Source organism: Acinonyx jubatus, chromosome C1 (assembly GCF_027475565.1).
Source record: "Acinonyx jubatus isolate Ajub_Pintada_27869175 chromosome C1, VMU_Ajub_asm_v1.0, whole genome shotgun sequence".
Lineage (NCBI taxonomy): Eukaryota > Metazoa > Chordata > Mammalia > Carnivora > Felidae > Acinonyx > Acinonyx jubatus.
In genome coordinates, this window is record NC_069381.1 from 151,360,884 (window position 1) to 151,379,892 (window position 19,009).

The 19,009-nt window shown below is 35.1% G+C and overlaps 1 protein-coding gene across 18 annotated transcripts in view; it reads right to left on the minus strand.

The window, feature by feature from the left end:
- The window catches only part of COBLL1 (cordon-bleu WH2 repeat protein like 1), a 164,350-nt gene that overhangs the window by 32,326 nt on the left and 113,015 nt on the right, over nucleotides 1-19,009 (minus strand). For 14 of the 18 annotated variants that reach the window (XM_053215209.1, XM_027055607.2, XM_027055605.2 and 11 more), the window contains 4 exons: nucleotides 17,350-17,578; nucleotides 16,519-16,557; nucleotides 12,000-12,097; nucleotides 11,649-11,885 (listed from right to left, as the gene is read on the minus strand). In XM_053215209.1, the coding sequence (XP_053071184.1) occupies nucleotides 11,649-11,885; nucleotides 12,000-12,097; nucleotides 16,519-16,557; nucleotides 17,350-17,578 (603 nt within the window). The remainder of the gene's footprint in view (nucleotides 1-11,648; nucleotides 11,886-11,999; nucleotides 12,098-16,518; nucleotides 16,558-17,349; nucleotides 17,579-19,009) is intronic. The other 4 variants (XM_053215207.1, XM_053215205.1, XM_053215211.1 and 1 more) reach the window with 1 other exon arrangement.

The window sequence follows — 19,009 nt, forward strand, 5'->3', positions numbered from 1 at the left end:
ACCTCATAGAAGTTTTGGTGTCCAACCTTTTACACATACCTTTATGCCTTTATACACTGGCATACATTTTTTGATTTGTATTGGTTGAAGGCATATATGCCAGTTTATTTCTTTCTTTATGAAGTTTTATTAAATGTGTTAGGCTTTTTAAGTTTATTTATTTTTGAAAGAGAGAGAGTGGGCAGAGGAGGGGCAGAGAGAGAAAGCAAGTTAGAGAATCCCAAGCGTGCTCCACACTCTTCGGCGCAGAGCCATGTGGGGCTGGAACCCACGAATCATGATAGCACTGAAAGCCTTAGCCTGTTTAGGCTGTTTTCTTGGATTAAGAAAAATCCTATCAGCGAAGGGTATAAGAAACAGAGGTGATGTAGTGGGTACCGGACTACTGTATTTAGGGTAAGGAGAAATAGGGCAGCAGTGTCAGGGCCTAGAGCTCTTAAATCCACGCCTTGTAAGCAGTCATCTATTCTGCCAATTTTTCGGGTGTTCCCATCAATTTGCTGAAATAAATTCGATGACAGCAAGTAATGAGATTAGAGCTGGATTCCACCTAGAGGTGTCTAAATACCATGCCCACTTGTAACTTGTACTTGTTTGGTTACTAGAATTACAATCCCTTGAGAGGATTCCGAGTGGCCAAACTTGCCAGTGGATTTCTCTCAAAATGGTCTAGATTTAAACTCAGCATTATTCAATGATAACATCTGTCTCCTCTGGTTAACAAACGCATTAACCTGAGCATATCTTCCTAAAACTTTGCGTCCTCTACCTCTTTTTATTGATGCCCAAAGCACTTGTGTCGACTTTGTATTATAGTCAGGAGTTCAGGGAGAAAGATGTCGGTTAATCAACGTTTTATTTTGTTATTGTACTTCAGGGTTTCAAAAATCCTCAGAGAAGAAATACTAGGACTAGGCATCGCTATATGGTTAACACTAATCAAACCAAAAATCCACATAACAAAGCACTTTCATCTGTTAAAGGCCAATTTTGAAAGACAACAAAAGAATAATTTGATTATACTGGAGTTGGAAGAGACTTTTGTAAATTTAGTCACAAAATCTTATTGTACTGAGGAAAAGCCCAAGCCACAAACTTCAATGGCTTGTTCTTCAAGGTAGACGACAAAGAAGACAATGAGAAAAATGACAACAAAGAAGAATATAAAAGACCTACTGGTAGATCCAAGACTATCTGTCAAAACAGACTGGGGCTTCTGCTGCCACAAAAGATTTCCTTTCTAGCCCTTCTCCAATGAGATCAGAACACACACACACACACACACACACACACACACATTTTACAACCTGGGTTATACCCTTGCAAGGTTTTTAAATTTCTCTCCCTGAGGCAACCTGTGCTTTCATTTCATCAACCCTATAATACTTTGAGATATCATATAACCAAACCTTATTAGCGGTAATCCCTTCCTAATGACATTTCTTAAATGCCCAAAGAGAAGGGCCTAACTCAGTAATACATCTCAGATGAAAAAAGAGAAGATGAATCAGAAGAAAGCAGACCTCAGGATAAAGTTAAAAGGCAGAGGATGGTGATAATCAAGGTTCTCCATGGTCAGTGATGAGAACAAAGAAGGGAGTGCAGGGGCTGGGTAGGAGAGCAGTAAACACGTATAGATTAAGTGAGTTTAGGGCCCCCACCAAGGTAAAGCAGTAATCAGGGGAGCAAACTGGGATTAACTCACTTCATCCCAGAAAGGGAGCCATGACTGTATGGCAGGCATTATCCAAGGGTCTCTGCTGTTTTACCACCAATGGCTCCAAGAAAAGAGGCCTTCTTCTCTCTGCTCTGGTCTCTGGTACAGAGAAAGGCATTTTCTTCCCCATGAGGTCACAAATATCATAGTGGTAGAAAGTCTAAGTGAGCTGCATACAACAAGAACTGGTAAAGAAGATTCCTGACGCTGATTATTTTAAATATTTTATTAATTCGGTATGCACTTCAGAGGGGCACAACTTTTGTGTACTAATAGATAAGAGAGAGAAAGTCACACTAATTCCATAAATGACCTATTGTTCTTTGAATAGTATTATTCTTTAAATTTTAACGACTTTATCATGAGCACAGTTAATTACATTTGGGTCAGAGGTAAGCTTGTAGAAACTTAAAAAGTAATGGCTCAGAGGATTTTCGAGAGCATTAAGTGAGTAATGTGTTTTGGTACCTTGTCTGAAACATTAGTAAGTGCTACATAAGCATTAGTCACTAATTTTGCTATTATGATTATGACCCTTTGAAAATCTGATTAAAACTACCAGGACAAAGTATATTTATATATGGGAAAGCCTTAGAAGGGGAAACATATTCAATTATATCCCACTGGTGCATTTCTCTACTGAATGAAACAAGTCGTATTTTTGGAAATACAGACAGCTGTATCCTGTATATCAAACTAAAAATGCCATGGCAACCACTGTTCCTAAGCAATTGTAGAACTGTGTGTGTGTGGTTCTTTTTCTATATAATAAATACAAGTGGAAAGTGGCGGGGAAAATCAAATGTTGCATGATAACCTGAACAAAATAACAAAAAGATGTATTTCTTAAAGATTATAAGGACATGCTCTGTTACAACAACCTTAATGACTCTGCATAAAACAACTAGGATTAAAACTCATTGAGCAAAGGGACTCCTGGGTGGCTCAGTCAGTTGAGTGTCCGACTTTGGCTCAGGTCATGATCTCACTGTTTGTGAGTTCGAGCCCTGCATCGGGCTCTGTGCTGAAGGCTAGGAGCCTGAGTCCTTCTTTGGATTCTGTGTCTCCCTCTCTCTCTCTGTTCCCTCCCACTCGTGCTGTCTCTGTCTCTCTCTCAAAAATAAATAAACATTAAAAAAACAAAACAAAACAAAAACAAAAAGCCTCACTTAGTGACACTAAGACCGAATATGTACTTGCACATTTTATAAACATATGATAATCTATCATTTTACCTACTTATAAACCATGATAAATATTAAGAGGCAAAATTGACCAGAAGATGAATGGCAAGCATTTCTTAAAAACAAATCATCTGTTAAAAAATGAACACTCTCAGTATTAAATTTCAGTTGCATAATACTGGATGACAAAGTATTTCCATTTCTCAATATCTGAGTGTTTGTCTGCACCAGAATGCAAAATGGGACCAAATGAACAGTTCAATCAAGATAATTCTTTATTGTGCTTCCAGCCAAAAGCCAATATCCTAACGAAAATGAGGTGCCATTCTGGTAGCCTGGGAAAAGCTGCTTTACTGCAGTGCCTACATTAACTCCAAAGGGTAATAAAACCATACCAAATGTGCAAAATTAAAGAATTCTCCAAAAGTTTCTGTGGCTTCTGTGGGCCAAGACTGTCCACGAATGGTGTCCAACTATTCTTTCCCTTCTTTAAATGTAAAATACTCTTTAAATGGCTAGTTTGTCAATAATATTAAGACGTCCTTTGGCCACAGATTTTATTAAGTGTGCTTTCCACAGAAACTTGGTCAGAGAACATGGTGCAGATACTGGATTTCTGAACGTTTTAAATTTAAAGTTTATTTATTTATTTTGAGAGAGACTGAGAGTGTGAGAGGGAAAAGGGCAGAGAGAGAGGGGGACAGAGAATCCTAAGCAGGCTCCATGCTACCAGCACAGAGCCTGATGCGGGGCTCAAACTCATGAACTGTGAGGTCATGACCTGAGCTGAAATCAAGAGTCAGACGCTTAACTGAGCCACCCAGACACCCTTGAACTTACTTCCAATCACAGAATTGTAAGTCATTTTCAATTTAAGTAAATGTCATTGCATTTCTAACTTTTGTCATGTGTGAAATAAATGACAATCTATATAAATAACTATATACATGTTATCTTATTGTAAATAACCATACACATTTATACAGTAATACGTGAGATACGGTTTAGGTAAACAACAGCAGGAGGCTACCATTACATATGTTGTTGCAAAAATAGCCTTTCAAATCTTTATTCACAAAATATCCAAAAAGAGCTGAGAAAAACTGCTCAAAAATTTCTAATTGGGTAGTTTTCCTCTGCAAATGAACACTTCCATAGAAGACAGTATGTTCACCTTTTATAAGGAAAATGACGCAAGGTTTGAAATGAAAAAGAGTACAAAGAAATTTAGGGACATGAAAAAACACACTGTAGCAATGACAGTAAACTATCTCTTCTTTAAGATATATTCTTTATGTGGATAAACTAATTGTAGTTGCAAAAATGTTCCAAGAAATAGGTTAGGATAAACTATTTTACTAACTTGGATCTTCACTGAATCCTCTTTGTAAACTGCACAATCAGTTGCCAAAATTAGCTTAGAAAATCAACAGCCTTTTATGTGAAGAGTTTCAGTTTAAGCTCCAAAATCACTATCCAATACTTTAATTTGCCAGTATTGAGAAATGCTTTAGAGAAATGAGACAAATTATTAAATGCTGACAGCCAAAAAGCATGAAATAGATGTGAGGGGAAAATTTTTTTCCAAGCTACAAGTAGACTGACTTATCCATAAACCTAAGGCAAACATAAGATCGACTACTTAAAATAAGGCTAACATGAAATGAAAGCTCAAAATGAATATAACAGTTAATTACAAATCACTTTGTCATGTATTATTCTTATTTATCTCTAGTTCTATTTGCTTGCACTTCCCAAAAGTATGTATTTGCTATTTCTAATAGAAGGTAACTATTTCCAATAATTTCTTTCTACTTTATTAAAGGATGCTTTGGGGGAAAAAAATGTGTAAAAATGAGAACGTTATAGGTCTGTTAAACAGCGCACCCTTGTGGTCTATTCTGATTCCTGAACAATAAAAATTACAGGATAAGAATATATCCAAAATTCTTCAGGGATTTGAAAATAATTTTTTCCAGTACAAATCAAAGCCACACTGAGATACCACCTCACACCGGTCAGAGTGGCTAAAATTAACAGATCAGGAAACTAAAGATGCTGGCAAGGATGTGGAGAAACGGGAACCCTCTTGCACTGTTGGTGGGAATGCAAACTGGTGCAGCCACACTGGAAAACAGTGTGGAGGTTCCTCAAAAAATTAAAAATAGATCTACCCTATGACCCAGCAATAGCATTACTAGGAATTTACCCTAGGGATACAGGAGTGCTGATGCACTGGGGCACGTGTACCCCAATGTTTATAGCAGCACTCTCAACAATAGCCAAATTATGGAAAGAGCCTAAATGTCCATCAACTGATGAATGGATAAAGAAGATGTGGTTTATATATACAATGGAATACTACTTGGCAATGGGAAAGAATGAAATCCTGCCAGTTGCAGCAACGTGGATGGAACTGGAAGGAATTAAGCTAAGTGAAATAAGTCAGTCAGAGAAAGATATCACATGTTTTCACTCATATGTGGATCTTGAGAAACTTAACAGAAGACCATGGGGGAAGGGAAGGGGAAAAAATAGTTACAAACAGAGAGGGAGGGAGGCAAACCATAAAAGACTCTTAAAAACTGAGAACTGAGGGTTGATGGGGGGTGGGGGAGAGGGGAAAATGGGTGATGGGCATTGAGGAGGGCACTTGTTGGGATGAACGGTGGGTGTTATATGGAAGCCAGTTTGAGAATAAATTATATTTAAAAAAAAAAGGAAAATAATTTTTTCCAGGTATTTTTTTCACAGCCTGCTATTACTTTCAATCATCAAAAACAATGCCTTTTTAAAGTTTCAAATTTAAAACTAAATTAAAATAGATATAAAATGTCTGTAGTAATATGACTTTTTTATTTTAAATTTAAAATGAGCAGTAAAAGGGCATGTGGGTGGCTGTCAGTTAAGCGTCTGACTCCTGATTTCAGCTCAGGTCATGATCTCACAGTTCATGAGTTTGAGCCCTGCATCTGGCTCTTCGCCGACAGCATGGAGCCTGCTTGGGATTCTCTCTCTCTCATTCTCTCTCTCTCTCTCTCTCTCTCTCTCTCTCTCTCTGTCTCTCTCTCCCTCTGCCCCTACCCCCATGTGTGCACACACTCTCTCTCTGCATCTTTCTCTCTCAAAAATAAATAAATAAATAAATAAATAAATAAATAAATAAATAAACTCTAAAAAGCAATTTAAAATAAGCAGTAAAATAAGCAAAATGTTAAATTGCCCGAATATTTGCATCTGACTATACAATTTCAATTTGGGGTCAATTTATTTTTATGCCCAATGTAAAGTACACTAAATTTTTGTTCTCAGTCCTTAAGCTTTCAATACAACCTTGCCAAAATTCCAGCTTTTCTGTACAAGGTTCGGAAACCAGGAATTACTGGGCCAATTACTCTAAAAGTAAATTTAGGCAATTTTTAAATTATCCAAGTACTTTTGAAAATTTACCATATGTATACATGAAATAATAAAATTTTGTGAAAGTCTGTGTGACAGTAATTCTCATTGTATATACCACACTTGGCTGTATGTAAGTTCAAATTAAAGGTTACTTATTAATTCTCTTAAAACACCTATTATGTTACAATATTTTGCTGGGGAACACAATTCTTGCCCTTCTGTTGTGAAGAGGAAAAGGGAAAAACTAACAATGCTATAAACTTTAAACAATAATATAACACTAACGTTTATCTTCAGAAGATGCGGCACTTACCCCATATTGTGTTATGGCCACCAGTGGAATACTACGCAGCCTTTAAAAAGAGGAAGGCCGTTATGTATTAATAAGGATTTCCAAGATATATCATTCACTACTAAAAAGTGAGGTGTAACACAGTGCATGCAGTGTATGACTAGAAAAAAAATCATGTGTAGCACAAATATTGGCTTGAATATGAATAGGTCATGTCTGGAAGGATACACAAGAAACTGTTATCAGTGGTTGCCTCCAGGCAGAAGAATTTGGCTGAGGGCAGGGTAAGAAGGGAGAATCTTCACTCCATTCTCCTTTTTATCTTTAGAAATATGTATCATTTAAATATACAACCTACGCATATATATAAATAAAGACAAAATAAAAATTCACAGGAGAGACAAATTCAGAGAAAGTAAGATCACCCTTCTGGAATCTTTAGAAAATTCTCTATGAAATGAGTGAAACCACAGGTATAATTTGAATGGATAAATAGGAATGAAGAAGAGAACACTATGCTAAAAGAATAAGAAATAGGCTTCTGCACAAGCAATGAGTCAAATCTTACGGTTAGAGTTAAAAGCATACTGGAAATGATGAAGAATTAAAGTTTAAAACAAAACTGCATTTCTGCACAGCAAAGGACACCATCAACACAGTGAAAAGGCAACCTATGGAAATGGGAAAAATGTTTGTAAACCAAATATCTGATGTGGGGTTAATATCCAAAATATATAAAAACTCATGCAACTCGTTTGCAAAAACAATAAACAATGCAATTTGAAAATGGGAAGGGGAACTGAATACACATTTTCTTGAGGAAAATACACAAATGGCCAACAGGTACATGAAAAGGTGCTCAACATCACTTATAATCAGGGAAGCACAACTCAAAACCACAATGAAATATCACCTCACCTCTCCTAAAATGGCTGTCATCAAGAAGAGATTTGTGCTGGCAAGGATGTGGAAAAAAAGGAATCCTTGTGCACTCTTGGTGGAAAAGTAAAATGGTATAGCCACTATGGAAAACAGTACAGAGGATGTTTTTAATAATTAAAAATAGAACTAGCATATGATCCAGCAGTCCCATTTCTGCATATGTATCTAAAGGAAATGAAAATGGTATCAACAATATACCTGCAGTCTCATGTTTACTGCAGCATTATTCACAACGGTCATAATATGGGAACAACCTAAGTGTTCATGTATGGATAAATAGATACGCAGTACATACATACAATGGAGTATTAGGGAAAGAAGCAAGCCTGCCATTTGCAACAACACAGATGGACCCTGAGGGTATTACATTAAGTGAAATAAGCAAGAGAGAGAAAGACAAACCATGGATGGCATCATTTATATGGGGAATCTAAAAGACAGAAAGAGAGAGTAAAAAAAGGTTGACTGAGAAAAAAATCAGGAGAGGTTGGTAAAAGGGGACAAACTTTCAGCTATTAGAAGAATAAGGTCTGCAGATCTAATGTAAATAATGGTGACTATGGTTAATACTGTATGATATAATCAGAATTCATTAAGAGAATAGAAATTAAACATTCTTATCAAAAAAAATATGTGAGGTGATGGATGTGTTAATTAACTAAATGGTAGGAATTCTTTCACAATGTGTATGTATTTCAATTCACCACAATGTACACTTTAAATTATCTTGTAATTTGCTCTGTTGATTATACTCCAACAAAACTGAAAAGAAACAAAAGTAGAACTGTCCTCTCCCCCAAATTGTGATTGGTTTGTAGAGGGCCTTGAATGCCTAGAAAATAACAGCCAGTTATCAAAGTTTCTGAACTAAGAAGACATGTTAAAGTACTGGTCTTCTCCTTACTCTGCACCCTGGACTTCTTTCTCTCTCTCTCTCTCACTTTTTTCCATAAATTTTTTTAACGTTTAACTATTTTTAAAAAAGACAGAGACACAGCATTAGCAGGGGAGGGGCAGAGAGAGAGAAACACATATTCTGATGCAGGCACCAGGCTCTGAGTTGTCAGCACAGAGCCCAGCATGGGGCTTGAACCCACGAACCATAAGATCATGACCTGAGCTGAAGTCAGATGCTTAACCAACTGAGTCACCCAGGCACCCCTGCACCCTGAATTTTTCTAAGGCATGACTTCAGGAGAAGGAATGAAAGAAAGGGACAAGGAAAGATAAGGAAGGGAGACTGAATGAAGGGCTCACTAATTGGATGTGAAAAGAAAAGGGAAAAACAAAACAAAACATCAAAAATGATCCTGAGCTTTTAAATCTGGGAGAACAAAAACAACCTTCATCTCCAATATGCTGATTTCCAGGTAGTGATGAGTGAAGAAACAACCGTGAGTTCAATCTGCAACTGAAGAAAATACTGGGATTGGAATCACGGAGTTGATGTGTTCATTTCCCAGGGCTGCTGTAACAATTTACCACGACTGAGGGGCTAAACACAACAGAAATGTATTCCTTCACAGTTCTGGAGGCCAGAAGTCTGAAATCAAGCTGTCGGCGGGACCATCTCTCTCTCTGAAAGTACTAGGGGAGACTCCTTCCTTGCCTCTTCCAGCTTCTGGCTTTCCTTGGCGTATGGCAGCATAACAATTGGTCTGCATTATCGCATGACCTTCTCCTTTTTTGTCTCTGTGCATGTGTCTCCTCTCTTATAAGAACACGAGTCATAGGAATTGGGCCCAGACTAAGTCCACCATGATCTTATTTCTAGATCCTTGACTTGGACATATCTTTTGAGGGGACACTATTCAAACCACTGCAGTTGAGAATTCAACAAAGAACACGTTTTCTTTGAAAGAGTACGGTAAATGTAGGTGAAGACCATAAATTCAGGTACCTCCAAATTTAGAAAATGGGTAAAGGAAGTGGTGGTAAGAAATAGAGGTGAAATATAAAAAGAGAATCAGGACCAAGAAAAAGAGAAAAAATCAAGACCACGGGTTGATTTAGCACATCAAACATGGTGAAGTAAAGGAAATAAATGCTGAGATGCCTAGGAAGGCATGATTGTGTGTGTGTGCGTGTGTGTGCACGTACACACGCACACACACACACACATCCCGAACCACGGCATAATTGTTAAGAATTTTTGTAATGAATAAATAAAAAATGGTTCTTCAGCTTCTCTAGGGAGAAACAAATAATTCTGGGTCATACTGAACAATACATCAAAGAACTCCCCAGATGTCCAGATCAAAAGAAAAAATAATTAGAAAATTATATAAAGATGTCCAGTCTGCCAAAGGCAACATACCAAAAAAAAGAAAGAAAGAAAAAAAAATTACTTAACATGGGATCATCAACTGGTCAAAGACCAGAGGGTGAGAATCAAAAGAAATGGCTTTTGGTGAGGCCACTGGAAGCACAGTCTAGAATGTTGAGAGGCAGACTATTAGAAAGACAATGTAGGCCTCTTCAGGATCCAAGCACAAGGAAGTTTACTGGAAGAGAATGGATGAGGTCATTTGGAATAAAGATTTGTGAGCAGGGGCTAAGATTTATTTCTACACAAAGAAAAAGACAGACATCGGCAACTACTCAAAAGTATAATTTACACCCTTGTAGTATAGTTCTATGATAATTAAAATTTTAAAACAATCCTAAAAGTGCTACATTTTAAATGACTTACTATGAAGAAATGCAGAGGAGTTACAGCCACAAAATGCAGTCTTTGGGGACACTGACTTTGCCTCTGCTTATCTCACTCGGTTTCAATCTCTGCTTCTTGTTCATGCCCGGGCAGGCCATCGCCTTCACATTCCCACATCTTTGAATGCGGTTCCTCTTGCCTGACTAAGGCACACCCACACAGATGTTAATCCTGAACCCAAAAATCACCTCTTCCGTAACACTTCACCCAATTACCTAGCAGTTACTTTGCAAAACTTTGTAGCAAATGATTTTATCATTTGAAAAAATAACTATCCTCCTGATTTGTAAGGTGAGATTTTTTTTTTTTACCACAGACATTAGATAAGAAAATCTTTATAGAAATAAGAAGACAGCTGAATAGATGATATTCTAAAGAGCTACTGAATTTAAGCATTTTTTGCTTCATTTCTACCCTGATTTCTATTTACATTCTAAAGGCATTTAGTTTATAAATTACAATTAAAAACTATGGTTAAAATTTTTAAAGTTAAGAAAGCATAGAAATGTTTATTAGTTGGTTGGGAAGTGTTAATTTACCTAACCATTGAGTTTACTAAACTTCCAAGGGGAAATAAAACCCTTCAAGTAGATACAGGAAAACTTCTCAGTGTCTCATATATCTCAACATAAAATTTGCTCTCAAGGTTACTTAAATCGTTCATCTGATTATAAGCAACAAAATATACAGTCTCATGTTCAATCCCCTTTGCTTAAAACTTCATTTACAGTCCACATGAATAAAGCAAGGAACGTACGTATTTTATAGCTATGAAAAGTAGTTTGCAGGAAAACCACATATTGCAGGAAAATGTGGGAGTAAACAGAAGCAAAGACACACCTAGAACACTGCTTTGAACATAAAGAGTATAGAAAAGAACTGAAATATATTCTCTATAAAAAGACACTTTTTAATTTTTATTTTTTTAACTATAAAGTGTCTATCTACCAAAAAAGTATCAGGAATTCCCCAAGAGAATCCCAGAGTCAGGTCAAGAAGATACATCTAGTTACAAACCCACGAATGCCACATAAAGGTCTTGTTGCTATTTAAAAAAAAAAAAAAAGTTCAAAAATAAGTATTTGCATTCCCAATACATGCATTCAACAAGCGCCTCTGGTTGGGCCTCAGTTAGTCAGGACTTTAAAGTTTATGGATGATTTATTTGCTTGAATATGAACGCTACTTAAAATTGACACATTTATTCTTTACAGCATCACAGAACTGTACATAATCTCTTCCCAGGGCCAATGTTACTAATAACATGTTATTCATCTTATCACATATTAGTAACTTAGTGACCTTATTAGTAGATGAGGTGGAAAAGGACAAGTAAGAGGAAAAATAGATGGCCCCCTGCCCCATCCTAAAAACACAAAACAAAACAAAATTACGCACCTTATCTGTTTCATCCACACTCAAGGATTTCACTACACAAGAAGCTGGCCTCTCCTGGATGTGAGCAAGGTCCTGCGGGGCACTCTGAGACCCTGGCATTGGAGGCAGTGGAGCCCGCCTCTTCTTGGGCGCATCCGATGGCAGGGTGTTTGAAATGTATGGTTTGGAAATGGTGTTGGACCTAGTAAAAGCCGGGCGATGCTTACTTACTAGAGGAGTTGCAGGAGCACTTGCAGTCTGACAAAGAATGAAAAGGCAAAATCTATAGGTAATTTCAAGATAAAAAGCACATGCAATTAAAAAAAACAGATGAGAAGAATCTTAGAAAACATTACATAAGAAAATTTTTACCTGTTCCCGCTTTTTCTTACTGCGTTGAAAAAAGCTGAAAAAACCTTTATTGTCTTTCTCCTTCATAATGTCTAGGTTTTGTGATATTTGGCAGGATTCTAAAATAGAAGAGAAGGCTCTTACTTTTGTACATGGAGTTGTATATGTTCACCTCCAAGTTTTCCCTTGAAAAGCTTATCAAGTGATAAAAGCTACTAATTATGATTGACTATGAACCATGCATTCTGCTTATTCAATTCTCAAAGCAACATGTAAATTTAGTATTATTGTTCCTATTCCAGAGCAGAGCAATCTGAAGATTAGAGAAATAAACATACATACTTGGGGCCAACAATCAAGAAATGACAGAGCTAGGACATAAACTCAATTCTTTGTGACTCAGAGTCTGTGTTCTATGCACAATTACCAACATCTCAGAAGTAAAATGGACACTTTGAATTAAATGAGATATGAAGCTGTTATCATACAGTTTGAATTTTTATTTTATCTCAGAGCTAAACAGTTATGAAATACTGTATTCTCCAAAACATGATTCATTATTACTTTATTAAGTGTTTCAAAACATTATTTCTTTAATCTGATGGTTCTCAACGAAGGGGCAAGTTTCCCCACTCCCGTCCCCCAAGAACACTGGATAATGTCTGGGGACAATTTTAGTTGTCACAACTGAGGTAGGGCAGGAGAACGTGCTACCAGCATCTACTGGGTAGAGGCCAGTGATGCTGAGCACACTACAATGCACAGGACAGCCCCCCAACAACAAAGGGTTATCCGGGCCCAAATGTCAATAGAGCCAAAATTAAGAAACCACATTTTAATCAGAATGGTAAATGTCCACCCTCATGATTGCATATTAACATTCCATTTTTCCAAAAAGTATTTCCTAATGTCAACTAAAAAGGTCTACAAACAATGACAAATCTAGTAGTGCTGAGGAACCCTGGCCCAGATAGTCTCTAAATACCATTTCCCACTAAAAGAGGACCACAACTGCATACAAATGGTTGATTCTTTGTGATATCAAGGATTGTAAACATTAGTCTGGAATATCTAGTCATAGTAGACAGAAAGAAATCAGAGTCAAAGGGGGTCATTTTAAAAGGGTACAGGAATAAATCTGACATGGTTTTTACTGACCAAAGTCAGGACAACTTGGGCATCATACGAATAACTCAATAAATTGAAACATTTTGCATACGTTTAATTCCATGCATTTATAATGATACTGAAGAAAATAACATCCTCACTGTTTACCTTTGGGTACTGCTAAGGAACCAGTCTGTTATGTTAAAAACTGATGAAGGAAAAGAGTCACACTTTTTTTCATGCCTCTTCTGAATGAATTCTACCCAGGTAGACAAGCTGATATGGGGAAATTTGCTGTTTCAGAAATATCTCATCTCAATTAATAACTAAAGGAATATTTGAAGATTATGATTATTTTCCAACTCCTAATCAAGATTTAAGCAATGATTATTGATGGCTAACATCAAAAATGGTTAACTTGCAGGGCACCTGTCTGGCTTAGTCGGTAGAGCATGCAACTCTTGATATTGTGGTCCTGAGTTTGAGTCCCACATTGGGTGCAGAGACAACATACATACATACATGTGACTCGCTATTACGTGGCTGCTGATGAAAGTACATAATACCACCTATGAAGTATTCTTGCTGAAAATATCTCACCCAAATCTGATCAAGTCTCTAGGTTTAATAGTCAATGTACAGGAAATAGAGATGACCAAGACGCATGTTTAATTGCACCAGAGGATGCAATCAGCAAAATTCTGAATGTGGAAAACTCAAGAAAACAGAAGACCCGTTTTCTTCAACAAATGACTTGCAAATTAAAAAAAAAGAGAGAGAGAGAAAAACATGGAATGGGGAATCTGTCAGTTTTAAAAAACATTTCTACTAAGGAGCACATATGTATTTTATGGTAAATCACAATATAATTTCAGTGACATTTGAGACAAAGTACTATATATTGAAATGGTCTAAACCACGACTTAGAGGTAAATGTATAGTCTTAAATACATTTAAATCTTAAATACATACCTCTTTCTTAGGACTAAATGCATAGTCTTTTTATTTAAAAAGATATGTTTAAGGGGGCACCTGGGTGGTTCAGTCGGCTGAGTGTCCAAGTTCGGCTCAGGTCATGCATGATCTCATGGTTAGTGGTTCGAGCCCCACGTCAGGCTCAGGGCACACAGATTCCTTGTCTCCTTCAGATTCCGTGTCTCCCTCTCTCTCTGCCCCCCCCCCCCCACTTACACTCTGTCTCTCTCTCCCCCAAAATAAACGTTAAAAAAATTAAAAAAATAAAAAAGATGTTTAAAAATAAATTATGACAAAATAGGGGCCACTCCAAGAAAGCAGACATAGTTAATGACAATAAATATATTAATCCAATATGCCTCAATAACACATTAAAGGAGAACTATATTTCTCAAATGAAAACTTCATAAATCTGATGCTTGAAACATTAAGTAGTATGCTCTGTACAATGAGTTTACTGACAATACTAATAATGAATGGATAGCACTTTACGGTTACAGATTTTTCACATGCCTAATTTGTTTCCTATAACAATCCAGTGAGGTAGGTATCACAAATTATCATTCTGAGCCCTTTTTCTAAGTTAGAGAATGTAAAGAAAAGGAAGCAGAATCTAGTATCTATTCAAAGATATGTATAATACCTTTGACTTTTCCTTTTTTTTTTTTTTTTTTAGAAATGCTATTTCATCTTAAGATAGACTTTTCTGCTAATTGAATGTAGACATACAATTAAATTGAGGTGGAACAGTAGATAGAAAATTCACATGGTGGTACAGTGCAATCAATATAACCAAATTATTTCTTAAAGCAATTTCTAGGCACTTTGCCATTCTCCATACTACTTAACCTAAGTCTTCACTTACAGCTCTATGGAAGAGATCACCACGAGTCAGAGTTAAACACTAAGAAACACAAGGGCTTCAGTTTACTTAGAAAAACAACTCAAAAACACTGTAGTTTCCTGTTTCCAGAAGACAGACTCTAAATAACTGCATACAAAGTTCTAAGACTTCTGATAATATCAGACAAAATTAGCAGGCAGAGGCATTTAGAGCATTTCTGTTGATCTTGTGGATTGTGACACTGTAAAATGAGCTTTCTTAATTTTCCTAGTCCAATCTCTTAAGGTTAAATTCACAACTTTTAATTACCCTGAATAAACCACATATTTTCTGGGCTTGGAAGGGATATCACAAACCAATGCATTAAACACCTCCAAAATGAGGCAACAAGACTATGGAATTTGCTTTGGGTTGTGTATGTGGAGAATGGCTAAGGTAGAAGGGAAAGCTATGTTTAAGTACTAGGATGTTGCTACTGGAAAAAAGCCCATTTTTTTCCCCCAATCTATTATTATAGAAGTGGAAGGTGAGATCCCGACAGATAAAAAGCTATTCACCCTATCAACTTGCTAAATGAGTTTGACAGCTAATGCAGTTTCAGAATTTAAATGCCTATCCCCTGATTATTAGCCAATGTATGCTTTATGATCATAACAGTTTTCAGCTCCTTTGATTAGCATAGTCTTTATGATAGCCACTAATAACAAAGAATCACAACATTACTTATATAGACTAATTCTTGGGACTGAGAGGCTTACTGTGCTATAGGAAAATTGAAAGTGGTAAAGAAAGAAGATTCCAATAACACATAATGTTTCTTAAGTTTGTTTTATTAAGTTTCTTATTTTTTGTAATACGTTTATTAGTTTTTTTTTTCAGTAGAGTGGTAATTATTATAGTAATAAATTATCTGAGTCTATCCTTTTTTAATGGAGGAAAAAGGCTTCCAGACTTTATTATTATAGGCTAATTTTTAATAAAGTTTCCCTCTATGAAAGTAATACATTCCCATTATAAAATTCTGCACCATAAAGAAAAGGTGGAAAAAAATTACCCATAGCCCTACCAAAAGGTAACCAGTATTAAAATTTTTTATGTACTTCATTTCAGAAATTTCATGTAAAAATTTTTTTACATACTGTATTAAACTCATTTAAATGCTTTAAAAGCTAATTTTAGCATAAGTATTTTCCATGTTATTATAAAATGTACACAATTTAACACTGCAAAAATTTTCAATAATGAATATACCCTGGTTATAATGTAAATAATCTGAGATCCTTTCTTGGTACCACCAAACTATCACCAATTGAACTTAATAAATAAACCAGAAAAATCGTTTTTTCTTATATGAGAGTCAAAAATATGTTTCTCACATTCTTAGGATGATATTAATTTTTAAGCAGTTATTGAAATGTAATTATTATATTAATTTCAGAAATCAAAGGTTGGGGGGTTCTTAATTTTCAGGAAATGAGAGCCAAAAGTTTTCTTACAGCATGTACACATTAGTAATGTTAAGAAAACAGGTAAATTAGAAGCTTATTTTTAATTTATCCAATAAAAATAGAGATTTCATGTTATAATTTTTTTCTACTGATTCATATGTCTTACCTTGTAAAGATGACTTATTGGAGGCAGTAACAGAAGTGGCTACAGAAGGAGGGGGTAAAAGAGGGTAAATTGACTGTAAAGATGATGTTTGTTCAAGTATAAAACACCACTGAGTTGAAATAGCTGTCTATGGATTATATAAATCCACAATTTGAGGATGAAATTTGAAGTGCTCCATGCACAGGGGATGTAAGTAATCATCCTTCACTAAACTTTTATTTCCTGTGAAACACATGTTGAATAAATAAGCTTGAATTTATCTATTAGCATAGAAAACAACATAACCTAAGATCTCCAAATTTTAATACGTTAAATTATTTCTACAGGTTAACACTGCCAGTTATTTTTATTTAGAAAAGTTTTGGAGTTAGATTTTTTATAAGCCAGTTGATTTTGGGAGAACCTAGAAAAAAAATCTTTCCAGAAACTTATAAATTTGAATGATAATTAAGACTCAGGCAAAACCATGGTGAGTCCACAGTAATTCACACTTGATTAAAACAACAATGAATTTAAATGTAAATTTTTATTTTCTGTTTAAATCTCAAAGCCACAAAGAATTAAGTTAAATCCCACCAAAAACTATTCATAGGTTGATGAAAAAGTGTAAAATGTGAATCACAAAGAAAATAAGTTTTTGTTCTAATTTCAAAAAATGAAATCAAGTTAAATTTTATTACATTTTCTCTTATTACCAATGACATGTATTGACCTCTATTTACAGGATCCATGAACTTGTCATTATGAACTTCAGAAACTCTATTCACAAACACAATACATGCGCTTACATGAACCTCCTGTCAAGTGTATAAAACAAAGAGTCTTCCTTACCTCTGCTGACATCCATGGCATATAATTCTCTTAGTCCCAGGTCATTAAGAGATTTTGTCAAATCAAGGGGCTCCTGAGATTGATAATCCTTCAACAACAGTGTATGCAGTGGATCAAACTCACATTTGCTGCATATAATGGGGGCAAGTTCTTGAAGTGGTGCATGTGGGCTAACTCTCACTATTGTCTTCTGCGTTTTCTTAAAATTGATCACGACTCTCACAGTTTTCTGAAACACAGAATAAATCCATAGTTATTACCATAATTTATTTACTAAAACATTCCACAATGATATCTATAATAAAGAGATAATCTACAATTATATAGTCTTACAATAAACAGTAATTTTCTATTTTGGTGTAAAATTGTTTTTTTTGTCCTGAAGCATATTCTTAAAAATAATTTGTTTATTAAATAACCTAGATTAAATTCATAGCCCTTGTAAGGTATAAGTTGGTTTTACATTCAAGAGGGAACATAAAATACTATTGATATTTTGTTTTGTTCCCTAACATGTTTATAAGTGAGCAAACACCCATAATAATAAAGAGTTGCACATGTTCTATTTTATGTTTCAGCTGAAGAATATTTATCTAGTGGTTTGCCAGTTGTTTGGATGAAAAAAGTGGTATTTGGGTTAAAATATAGAATTTTGTACTTCTCTATTGGAAATAAGATAAATGAGATAATCCATATAAAAAGCTTAGCATAGGTCTGGCACATAAATTATCAACAAATAAACATTAGCTATTGTGATTACCTGTTGTCACTATTATTTGACAATTTAGATATCTAGTTATAATTAAAATTATTGAAAAGATTCTAAACATATCATTTTAATGTAACTGAATTTATTCCTGTATATAAATGGAATTCAGAAACATGTTACCATGCTAAATCTACAGTTTGTAGATTCTCAAAGCTTAACATGTATTCATTAAACTATAATACAATGTATAATCCCATGCTGTAGCACAAATATTTCCACCTAGATACATACATATCTAGATGGAAAATAGTCCAATGTCCTAATTAATTCTTAATGTTAATATTTTATATAATACAAATGTTTTAATACTGTAAAGGAATTCTTAAATTTTTAATAAAAAGCTACATAACAATATGAAGAAAATGTGAGAATATATACACTCAAGTCATATGTAAATAAACTGAATTTAATATATAGACTTTTATATATTTCCCGAAGTTAAAATGGTTGATGTTCCTAATGAAAAAATAGTTCTTGAAACTCAAAAAATTCTATCCCTACTGCTTACAGAAACAGAACAATTTTGTAAACAAAGAAGAATTGTTAGAATCATCATGGTTAAAAATTTTTGAGAGCAAAAAAAATTCTGCTTATAATCCATATAATACAGAAAACTGAGTCATTATATAGCTCAAATTAACAATTTAGAATAAGTAAAACCACCACTTACCAAGTACAGAGAAGCCAAAAAATATTTTAATTCTTAAATAAAGTTTCATTAAAAGATTCTAAAACCTTCCTCTTTTTGAAAAAGTTAGTTAAAATGTAGATAATTTATAATTGTCAGATTCTGATATGGTCCTAGAGATCACCTTAGAGCATCTAAAATCTAAAGTATTCCTCAAATTCTAGTTAATCCAAAGATCAATAACTAAATGAATCCTAAACAAA